This window comes from Gadus morhua, chromosome 4 (assembly GCF_902167405.1).
Source record: "Gadus morhua chromosome 4, gadMor3.0, whole genome shotgun sequence".
Taxonomy (NCBI): domain Eukaryota; kingdom Metazoa; phylum Chordata; class Actinopteri; order Gadiformes; family Gadidae; genus Gadus; species Gadus morhua.
In genome coordinates, this window is record NC_044051.1 from 12,087,442 (window position 1) to 12,099,658 (window position 12,217).

Genomic DNA, 12,217 nt, shown 5'->3' on the forward strand with positions numbered 1-12,217 from the left:
CACATTCCATTTCTCTTCATTCCCGGTGGTTGAGGTTAATAGTGTGTTTTGGCCTTTGGGGCGCATTCCTCTCGCAGATCGCTGCTGTTTACACAAGAGATAGATGACTAAGCCTCACTGCGGTTTATAAAAAATGACTGAAGAGAAAGAGAGCGTATCTCTGTTTGACGAGAGCCTCTAATGAATAAGTAAGCTCAGTCTGATTTCCCCCTTTCCCGTAAATTTGGGCTTCTCCGAAAGACCTCTTCGCTCTTGTCTTCTCCCAGCTCTGGCTGGCTCCCGCTCGCATTAGATACTCCATCGGAAAAAAAAAAATCTCCCTTTTCCTCGAGGGGTTTCCAAGGCGACACGCTTCTGGGCCGTGTCGAGGAAGCACCGAGAAACCCCTGGCGCTCCACTGCCGTCGGAGGGATCAAGAAGAAAGTGGCTTTGGGCTGCCTGTGGCTCACTCGGTTGCTTAGTACTGTCACAACTCATGAACTCACCTCGGCTAGAGAGCTATGGGGAGGAGGGTGAGAGATAGTTTTTCAGGGTGTTTGAGTGGTTTGAACTGGGAACGTCTTGCCAGACTGCTCACCACTGAAGATTTGTCGGTTTGCCACACCGCTCAAGTTGTCAATCAAATCTGCGCATTCTTCTCATTATGCTAATATCCCCCTAACTGTATTTACACATCACACTCGCATTCCTTTCCTAATACGCTCATGAAGGATGTATTGTTGTAGAAGTGCTATTATTGTTCACTCTTATTGTGTACATCTGTCCTTTTTTAATCCTTTTGTAATTCTTCGTCCTCCGATACCCCTCTTCCTCAATTCGATGAGGTTGAGCGATTCTGTTATTTGAGGGCGATGACATTGACAATCAAGCCGTACCCGGCGAGTCGGAACAGCGTGATTATGCACACTGAGGGGGGTCCAGATTATTCAAATGGGGAAGTAGGCTGCATGGTTATTACACAAAACAATCAGCGGCGGGGGTGGGGTGGGGGGGGGGGGGGGGGGGGGGGGCACGCACTGTCGCGTTTGACTGAGGAATTTGTTTTGTTTCTCCCTCGCTAACTAACTCACTCAGCGTGGAAGCGTACGTTTGTGCTTTGAGTCATGTCCCCCCCCCCCCCAACACACACTGTCAGTACACACTCACACACACGTCGCACGCACATACCCAAGTTCACACACAGCGCAAACCTTTTAGCCCCCGCCCACCCACGCTCTGCCCTTTCCCACCCACCCTAAAACTAAACGGGGCTTTCTATAGCCGCTGACTGCACCTTATTAAAAGTGCTCTTAATTTATTACCTCTGCTTCGCTAATGCTAAATATTTACCCTGCTCCCACTGGCAGCTTACAATAACAGTGTGTGATCCCTGATTCACAGAATCCCGAGCCTATCAGGCTTTGAATGCAGAGGTCAAGACTGCCCTCCGGTCCTCCTTGTCTTCCACACTTGAATGGGACACAAAGTCCTGAGAGGCAGATAAACAAAAGAGATAACAACTTACCATTTGGTCTTTGAATCACCGGTCCAATGTTTTACATTCAAATTATGAGCCCTAAAAAGGAGTTGTCCAATATGTGCTCTCTCTCTCTGTCTGTCTCTCTCTCTCTATCTCGGTCTCGCTGCTCTCTCTCTCTCTCTCTCTCTCTCTCTCTCTCTCTCTCTCTCTCTCTCTCTCTCTCTCTCTCTCTCTCTCTCTCTCTCCTCTCTCTCTCTCTCTCTTCTCTCTCTCTCTCTCTCTCTGGTCTAGATAAGTGAGACCTTACTCACTGCTGTATCACCACCAATTACTCATGCACCGAGTATGCACCCCGACGAGATCAATCCCACCCTGACCTTGATCTGTGGCTCAGCCTGCGGGCCATCTATTGGGGCTGACACATCTCACTCCTGAACTCTGGCACGGGCTGATTGATCCAGTGATAGGAGTCAGGAAGGTCTCCTCCGCCGGCCTGCCCCCGAGACGGTGATTGCGTGCTCGTGCTTAGAGCCTCAGAGGTCCAGGCCAAAATTGCCAGGGTTCATATGCATGGTTGCCAGGTGAAGTGCAGTCTGCCGTGCCCCGGGCAACGGGCTCTGGGTGGAAGGTGCTGGCCTCGGCTCCAGAGCATCACCGAGGAGATCAGTGGAATGCGGTGAGGTCGTTGCTCTCGGAGGAGCTTTCATTGCTCAAGGGAAATCCGTGATCAATTCTGACAATCTTTTAATTTGTTTTTTTGTTCAACATATGAGACGTCCCCTTGTATAACCCGGCCCTACCTCTGTTGCTCCTTGCCACTGACGCAACAATGCCTCGATCCCGGCTTTAGTTTGGTTGGTTTGCTTAAAAAGATTCCCAGTCTGCCCTGTTCCAATCCAGTCAAACATCTTTACTATTTTCCGCATGAATCGACCGCCGGTGCCGACAGGCCCGTACGTTAGGAGTCAGCAGAGTTAACAGGACCCTCAGCTCAGCATTATGACTCTGCGCAGCGTCACGGCGAACCAGTAAATCCTCCCTGGGTCGTAAAAGATAAGACCCGGCATAAGAGACACCCAGGAGCCTGGAGAGCCAGGAGTCCTACCAAGGGGGGCGAAATGTAGAGCAGGATTCGGACGCATGGTTTCCCCATTAGTTGAGCATCGCATGAACACCGCCCGGAATTAGGGTATCGGAGCCACCGATGCTAGCAATGTGTTGCGCTGCACTCGCGTGCTTTGGACAAGTATCACCCGAATGGCATATATTTTATTTAAATATATATATATCTCTATGTATGGTTTAAAGCAAAAGATTGCCTGTACTACAGCTACCAATGTACCGCATTCCAATGACCTTTCTATAAGATACTCTTATTCTGCTCCTGGTTGTGTTGGGGATAGGTGTTGGTGGGTGGGTAGGTGGGGATAGGGGTGTGTAGGTGGGGGGGGGGGGGGCTCGGGCTGACATGCCTCACTTTATCGGTACATTGTGTAGCTGAGAAGTACACCAAAGAACACCCAAGTATTCCCACTCACAGAAGGCACGTCAGGATCGCGGCCGCGCACACTCGTGTGAGAGATCAAATATGAACACGCACACGCAGGGCACACTCTCTCTCTGTTTCACGCACACACACACACACACACGCACACACGCAGTGTTACTACCCGCCACTTGTTGATTTCCATGACAGACCAGAGCAGCTGTTCTGGGCTGTGGTTTGGCCACTTGATCCTTGAAGCGTAGAGGGGTCGGCGAGATCCCAGATCTGGCGACACACAGGCCATCATAAAGTGTCTCAGGTGTGTGTGTCGCCGCGGGGTAGGGGGGGGGAGACTGGTGGCGGTGGTGGTGGGCAATATTTATATAACATCACTTGGATGGCATCGACAGGAATAGTTTCTGCCTGTGGTGGATCATCATCCTCATCATCATCATCATCATCATCGTCCTCTCAGGGTTGAAACCCAACGCCAACCCCCCCCCCCTCCCCGCCGCAGTTGTGGATTTGTGCAGAGTGTCTCGCAAAGCTGTGTGTGTGTGGGGTTGCGCGTTTGCTAAAGCATCTTGCATGCTACCGCCGTGCATGCTGCAATGCCATCCTCGCTGCAGGACTTTCGTGCTTGATCCGACCGCACGCTGGTAATACTGCAACGCTTCCCTCCATTGTGCTGCCGCGGCTCATCTCTCTACACGTAGAAATGCATTGCAAAAATACAGTTGGGTCCCAAACGATTGCCCTGCAAATGAAAGGTTGCTGCGTGACATGAAGACTTTGGGTCTTAGGATAGTCACCTGCTGGCAAGATGGGTGATAGTATTGGTATTTGACTGGTATTGGTAGCTGCTCTTCCCGTCTACTCATCCTGTGTGAATTTTTGGTTGGCAATACAATACGTGATGTGGAAATAGAATGTGGAAGATGCTTCTTTGATATAATGGGAACTTGTGTTGACACCTTCTCCCAGCATGCACTAGGAGATGGCAAAGTGAAAGAACTATAAAAAAAATGTTGGAAAAGTACAAAAAAATGGAAATGATGAAGTGGTTTCGGGTGTTTTAACATTCATAATTTAGCGGAGGTTGCACTTTGAGGCACACACTTGCTTAGGTCATTTCAGCCCAACACTGATCCGATTGAAACTTGTGAGGTGTGAAGAAGCTTCAAGCGACTCATGTTTCACAGGCCGGCCGCATAGATTATCACAGGAAGGGAGTATCACCTGCCAGCCCCCCACCGGCATTAGGACAACAAACACCAACAAGACTCCCTCATAACCGCTAAAGGTTCATAGGAATAGGAGAAGGAATATTATTATATGTAAACCATGGATCCAATATATGCCACGTTTGTCTGCATCTCTAATGAATGGTCGGTTCTTCGAGATATGAAATATTTGGAAGACAATTACTGGAGTGATTGCTATGTTCATATATTTGTCTTGCCTTGACCTCAAAACTTCTTTAGTTTGACTTTGTCTACACACTCTTTTGCAGACACGTTCTTACCTCTCTCTGTGAACTCTGATAACGGGCGTAGACGCTGAATATTTAATGTTGAAAGTTGTCCCAAAAAATGTTCCCCCCTGAAGCAACGCTGCTTATCTTGTATCTGGAGTTCAGCGCAGGGAGAAATGGTGACGCAGCCAGCCAGCCCTGCTGGGGGAAAGAAAAGTTCTTATCCCTTTTGAAACACTGACATTTGCATCATTTATTACTTAGTTTTGTTTGTTTTATTAAAAACATTCTAAGTGGAGTTAAGATTCCCTCGAAGCATAGAGAACCCTCTCTTTTGGTTTCAAATCGTAATGAATTCTAAGCAATAGTCATACCCCCTGCAAGGAATAGATTGAACGTTGAATGACATCACAAGTAAGAGAAGAGCTTGCATGAGTAAAAATAAAAGTACATGCAACATGATTTTTTTTCTTAAAAAAAGTTAACAAAAACCAGAAAATTACCATTTTAGGAAGGGGCGCCAGCAGAGCAAGGTGAGCCAGCGCTCGGTAGGCAGTGAATTAGAAAGGGAACGCCGTATCTGCAGCACAGGATAGCGCCGTTATCTCTATCCCCCAGGTTAATAACTTCCCTTCCATTTACTGGGATTCCAGTGCTTATGACCGTGTTTCCTCTTCTTGTATCTATCTTAAGGGCGCCATAACTCATTTCCTCCCTGGCTCTCCTCCACTGCTCGCTATAGCCCCTTGTCCTTCTCTTTTATAGCCAGCATTTCTCTTATCGGGCCCTCGACGTTCTTGCACACGTTTTCTGTAATCCCCTCTTTCAATGCAGCTTTTGATGCATAATTCCTGTCACAAAATGTCCTTCTGAGTTACCTGTGATGCTTTCAGTGCTCAGCGACCTTCGGAGCCATAACTGGCCCTGGCTTCGTGGCCGTAAGCCCGGGTTAAACTAAAGCTACACTTTGGCTCAGCTCTACGTCCAGGATATCAGATATCCACCATATAGTGCTAGGCAAAGCCCTTTTTTAACTATGGGATCCATCTCCTATATTTTGCGTGCCTTTCTCTTTTAATGCCTATTCTTTGTATTCTCTGGGGTGTGAGATTAAACGAGGGGGTGAATGGTATTGCCTCCCTCCTACAGCGACCTTGCCGTGGCCCAGTTTATACTGTGCACCGCCTGCGCTCCAGTTGTAAAGCACTCAGAATAAGCACTGAGGTAACACGGTATGGCCCACCATCTTGGAGACACCTGTTGGCCGGACCTGAGTTTAACGGCGTCTATCTGCCCAGGGAGCGAGGGGGGGGGGGAGGGTTAGACCACATTGTGGACGCCTGTTGGAATGAGGTTTTCAGGGATTCTTGGAACTAAATATGCTTTTAAAATGGCTCAGCGACGATACCCACCACCCTCCCAAAATGTAGAGGCTGGTGGGTGTTTAGATGCCATTGTTCCATTTTCCTGCCTTTTTGAAAGGTCATTAAAAATAATGATGAATTAACTGTTCCCCATTCAGAACTCTTTGTCCTTATTGGGATAATCCAATTTTACAATGCAATTTAGGGATATTTGTCTTCAGAACTCTCTCAGTTCTACATGCCAACGCACTCGTAGAGATATAGAGATTTGCACACTTAACTATTCACACCTTTAGCTGCAAATCCGGGTATAATCTCATTTATTTCCTTTAATTTATAGCAGCTGGAGTTTAATGTCCTTAAAGGTCATAATTGTTTTTTCGTAAACCAAAGAATTCAAACTTACACGTTGCTAAAAAAAAACATTTAACTTTAAACTCATGAGTTGTACTCGTTACCCAAAGTAAGACATTATGACATCAGGTGCTTGATTTAAACGTTGTTTATCGGGGATATGTATGCATACAGTATTATGACCTCCCTTTGACCCGTGTCAAGACTGTATCAAGAAAGCATCCCAAGTCAAGCTCTCGAAAAGCTTGAAAGTCTTAACGGGCCACCGGCGAAGATCTTGCATTTTATAAAACATTGGCCTTTATGGTGAGGGTGTAAACCATGCCACCCTGATGCTGCACTAGATATCGATTAAAAAAACAACAACCAAACAGCAGCTGTTGGACAGCCACTGGAGCTTGCCAGGCTACATTTTCGGATGCTTTAGCATGTGGATAATGTTCCGGGCTGCTAGGTTTTCATAGGTGGTGGTTGACTCTCGCTTGAGTCCAATAGTGTACCGTGTCCCGGGAGGAAATGGGAACCGCATGTTGTTTTTGAACAGCGGGAGCATGAAAAGGTCTTTATGTTACTGCAGTGGCAGAGTTCAACATGCATGGAGGAAAAAAACATTTTCAAAGGGGTTTCCATGTCAGAAAAAAGAAAGAAACTTTATTCTTTCATTTTCTTCCTGACCCTTTTCTGAGGGCTGTCACGCTAGTCCATGCCAGTAATATTACGCACCATTTCAAACTCACAAATTGTTGCCAGAATTGAATTTTACAGGTAATTAAGATGAGTAGTCCTGAATGCTGTAGTCTTTTTTCATTAGTCGGGCTTTGAATGCTTACCACCCGTAGGGAACAAAAGCAAGGGCACGGTAATAAGTACTTGCGTAAACTACAGTTTGGATATTGTAAGATAAGTATAGATAAGTGTGTAATCCAAGTAGTGGTTCAAAGCATAGTTTCAATTTGTTATCCAACGAGCCATCGCCTCTTCCCACACACTGCTATCGTAACGGTCATACAGGATTAAAGGAGGTAAAGTGAATAGCCTTGGTGATACATAGAAATGGCTCATTTTAAACTGGCTTATCTCAATGTAAGCCCATTCAATTAACTCCATTTCCCTTTCACTTCCAGGTCCACACAAAGTTCCACTGCAAGCAGGCCCACACCCCGGGATCCGACCCGTCCTGCCTCGCCTTCTCCTACGATGGCACCACTCTGGCCTCTCGCGGAGGTAACAACGGAATACTGACCTACTTACTGTTTAAACGAGGGTCATACCATAATGTACCAACTGTCCCCTTGAAAACGACTGCCAGTCCTTACAGTATTCTTAAGCACTACTGCCAGCCCTTACCTTATCCTTAAGAACTACTGCCAGCCCTTACCTTATCCTTAAGAACTATTGCCAGCCCTTACCACAGCCAGCCCTTGCCTTACCCTCAAAAAACGAATGGCAGCCCTTACTGTACTAATAAAACTACTTCCAGCCCTTACCACACCCTGAGAACTACTGGCAGCCCTAACCGCACCTTTACAATGTGTCATATAACGGTATAATTCAGGAGCTTGGGAAACAAATTACCTTTTGCTGCCTCCAATTTTGGGGATTTTATGGTGCTATTGTTTAGTTTGGCAGATGCCAAACAAAATTGGCCTCTGCAGCCAGAAAACAGCTAATCACAAATCAAAAGGAGAAATTTGACTCAATCAACAAAATAAACATCAGCCACTCGTACACATACGTGGAAAGTTCCACTGTTTACTCTGAGCTCTTAGTTGATTAGCTTCTCTCTTGGGTAGCACTTTAAAACACTGACTAAACCATAGAAACAACCAATAAACAGGCTGTTAGCAGTCATCGCTTACTTTTATTAAACAAATGGTTATTGAATGAACATTTGGTCCTGCTTTACTGTCCATTGCAGTCTCATTTTAAACAACATTAGGGGAGACCAGATGCAGTCAAGTCAATCAAGTCAAGTTGGTTGTATTTGTATAGCCCTTAATCACAGTAACTGTCTCAAAGGCCTTCACAGGCTCCACATTATACGACCCCCCCAACCCTAAGCACCCTATAGGACAAGGAAGAACTCCCATAATCATGAATGAAGGAACATAGAAGAGGGATCCCTCCTTCCAGGGAAGGTTAGGGGGTCCTTGGGTGCCCGACATGTGTCTATTAAATAAAACAGAGCTCAAGACAAAGGAAACTGTTTCAATGAGAAAATGAGTAACAAGTCCACGCGGTGGTGTTGAGGTGGCAGCTTGTGCGTGACCCGATCTCTGTCTGACTTCTGACCCCTCTCCACGACTCCTACTGTCCTCCTCTCCAGGTGACGACACCCTGAAGACCTGGGACATACGTAACTTCAAGAAGCCTCTGAATGTGGCCACCGGGCTCACCACCTACTTCACCATGTGAGTCACCCATCTCTCAGTAACCGCCCTCTCATCTACGTTCAGACGAGTGACCGTTTCCACAAGCAAACAGATGCCCATTACCAGTCCTGGGAGGCCATCCTGATTTTGTTCTGTTCCCCTCTGCACACCAGTCTTGCCTCGAGCCCTTTAGAAACAAAATGACATGAGGAATCCACCCTCGAGGTAGGGAGGGAGGGAGGTTCATGAGCAGCGCGGAGCGTCGCGGTCCGCAGCTTTCTCTAAAACAATGGTGGCGCCGAAAGGAGAGTGTTGCAATAGACGGCAATAAAAGCAATAAAACCTTCTTGATTAACGGTATTAAAAGATGATGTGAAATAGTCATGGAAGGACTTTCTCTGAGGAGACTGTTTTTTGCTTGACTTCCAACCAAATTGAGACGGAGCATGCAGAGCAAGAGCGTGACTGAAGTTATTATTTAATACACTTTGCAGTAGTTTTCGCAAACCCGTAAAGGCCGTGCCCATTTGTGGAAATCCATCACCAGAACCCAAGAAAACATCCATTGCGAAATAAAACCGTGTGGAATGGTAGCTCACCGACGGTGTGTTGTGATTTCCCTACCAGGACAGACTGCTGTTTCAGCCCCGACGACAAGCTGGTGCTGACGGGCACGTCAGTGAAGAAGAACGAAGGCAACGGGAAGCTGGTGTTCTTCGACAGAGCCACCTTCCAGAAGGTCTACGAGGTGGAAGTGACCAACGCAGTGAGTAATGCCTCAACGACCACTCTGATTGATCGATATAGATGTGTGCTTTATTGATCCCCAGGGGAAATTCAAAGCCCAAGTAGCTTGAAGACAATGGGTCTTGGAGTTGGAAGGGGATGTATTGCGTATATTTGAAAGTTGAAGATAGACATTTAATTAATGATATTATAATGTTAATGGGAAATGTATTAATTTGGCATTTTTTATTGAGATTGAGTGCAAATATTTACAAACAAGATATTGAACTGCAAAGAAAATGCAGTTTTGAATTGTTTTATTCACAGCCTTCTCCCTAATACCATATGCTTAATATTAGACATCGTTTCTATCCAACTAAACTGGGCCCAGAGATAAAATGACTATGTAGGAAAACGAGTAAATAATGATTCACGCTTCAGCAACAATGAGCTGAACCAGCTCTGCATCGGTTATCCTCTGCTTTCGTCTTTAACTGTCTTACAGACGGCAAAGATTTAAACGGGACAACAGAAAACGAGCCAGGAAATGGTGAATTAAACGACTTGCAGTTTCTGTCTTGTAAAATATAACACTTAATGGAAACCATGCGCGTCTATGCATTCCCAGTAAGTGTCAGTCTCCCTGAGAAGAGCATAAAAAACAATGGAGTCCGTCGGACTGCAGGAGCGAGTGTCCCAACCAATGAGTGTTATTCTCTGTGTTCCCCTCAAGCGGAGACGTGAGGGGGGCCATTTTGTCAGCCCTGCCACAAATTTATTTGGTTGGATCACCGTTTTGGGATAAAATTGAGAAGAATGCTAGGGGAGGTTTAGTGGAGGGAGGAATGTCAAGAGGTCTGCTTTTTTTACTGCCAAACTACGAGAAAGTTGGGAAACGGGACCTTTTTTAGTTTTTTGCGTCACCGCAACTTTTGGTTGATTTGATTTCACATCCAATTCAAGCGCAAGGCTTGGGAGGGTGCTGTCTCTTTAACAAACTAAAGATCAGATAACAAAAGATGCAATAAAATATTTTAACAACTCCATGCCACTATAGAAACTCATGCCCCCAAATCCATCTGGGGGAGACACCCCGACGAAGGTGCTAAAAGGAAGGCGTAGGGAAACTGTCTCCATGTCACTTTTTTCTTTGGCTTTTTTTGGTGCGACTCCCTTTATTCTCCCTGCGTTCCCGCGGCCCCTTTTGAGCAGATTTACCACTGTGTACGTTTAATCATAACAGTGGGGTCTGAGGTAGGCTAATGGCCTCCAACTCTGTCTCTCTCTCGCCTCAGACAGTCACTTTCTCATTGGGATTGACTCGACAACTTTTAAGAGAGAGAGAGAGAAAGGAGAACAAAGAGAAACTAGGTGTGTGTGTGTGTGTGTGTGTGTGTGTGTGTGTGTGTGTGTGTGTGGTGTGTGTGTGTGTGTGTGTGTGTGGTGGTGTGTGTGTGTGTGTGTGTGTGTGTGTGTGTGTGTACACGTGTAAATGAGCACACGCAGTATCAAAGTGTAGACAGGACTATGGTGCTGTTATTAATAGAAGGGAGGAAGTAAGGAAATCTACTAGAGCCATAGATCTGCCATGTATAGATAAGACTCTCCTACATGGGCCTCTCCTATGCCCATGTAGGTCAGCGATTGTAAAGCTGAATTCAAATTCATTGAATAGACAAAGCAAGAAGGTGACTTGTCTTCAGCATGAATCTGCATGAATCAGAACTCCTTTATAGCTGTATAATTGGTGTGCTTCTAAAGGGGTTAAGAAGGGACGATAAGCACCAAATTACCCTCGCTCCAATGAGTAAGGTGTGGATGAAATTGTGAAGGAAATTATCATTTAGAACGCTCAACAGTAACTGGGCTCCAAGTGTCGGGCTGGCGTTAGCATAACGTTTCTGTAATTTGGCCAACGAGGCTACATTTATCTTCAGTTTTTCAAAGAACAATGCAGAAAACTTCAAATTGAAAGCGATCCTAGTCAACCACATCGACTCTTGATCTTCATCTGACCCCCAAATCTTCCATAACTCCCAGTCCACACACCCAACACCCCAAGCCCTCACCCTCATCCGACAGGGCCAGCCGCAGAAGGTGGCAAAGGTTTGTTTTTGCAGCGGAATCCGTTATTTCTGGGTGACATCTACTCAGAGGTGGCGGTGGGGGGAAGCTTGATGAATGAGCTATTTACTATGTTTACATCCACGGTCTGCCTCTCGGATGGCCGGGGGGGAATCTAAGTGCAGTCTTTATGAAGTGGTGCAGCAGGCATCCGAGTGAAAGGATGGGCCACCAATCATCTCTACCTAAACAGTCTGTATAACCCCAGACCCGGGTTCTCGGGGCCTGGGGAGGTACACTCTCTGGGAGTGGAGGCTGTTTTATGCTCTCCTGATACATACCTACAGTGGGGTCTGTTTCTCTGCTTATCTCACCTCCCCTCCTTCCTGTCATGTCACATGGGGCAGGGCCCAGGTGAGACTCATGCTGACCTAAGCAGGATGTCCGCTTGTGCATTTGAAATGGATCGTTGTCGTTTCTCTGTATTGAGTTAGTAAATGAATTCCCAGAGGCTTGTCGTAACCCCCGAAGGTATTCCTTGCTTTGTTTTCTCACTTCGGGCCAATGTTTTGATTCTGTCTCTGGTTGGCTCATATTTATTAGATTTCCTGCCTGCTCTGGCTGCTGCTGCTGGAGGTTCTAAAACCCTCCTATCCCTGCTTTGCTGAGAGATAAGGGAATGAATCGGTCTGTCACATTGAGCCAGAAAATCTCCTTTCTATCATCATGGGTGCCTATTGCAAACGTTTACCACCGTAACTGGTTGTCATGGTGTTCACTAGGGCTGTAACGATACGCGTATCAAACCGAAAATCGCGATACTCAAAGCCACGAACCTGTCTCGCGGTGTGAGAAGGCAGAAGCGCGATACGCCCTTTCTAACTCTGCGGTCAAATTGTCCGATTGAAATTTTCTAAT

The 12,217-nt window shown here is 46.4% G+C and overlaps 1 protein-coding gene across 1 annotated transcript in view; it reads left to right on the top strand.

Moving 5' to 3' along the window:
- The window catches only part of wdr70 (WD repeat domain 70), a 43,795-nt gene that overhangs the window by 17,618 nt on the left and 13,960 nt on the right, over positions 1 to 12,217 (top strand). The window contains 3 exon segments of the mRNA XM_030354373.1: positions 7,262 to 7,361; positions 8,464 to 8,548; positions 9,137 to 9,275. Of these exon segments, the coding sequence (XP_030210233.1) occupies positions 7,262 to 7,361; positions 8,464 to 8,548; positions 9,137 to 9,275 (324 nt within the window).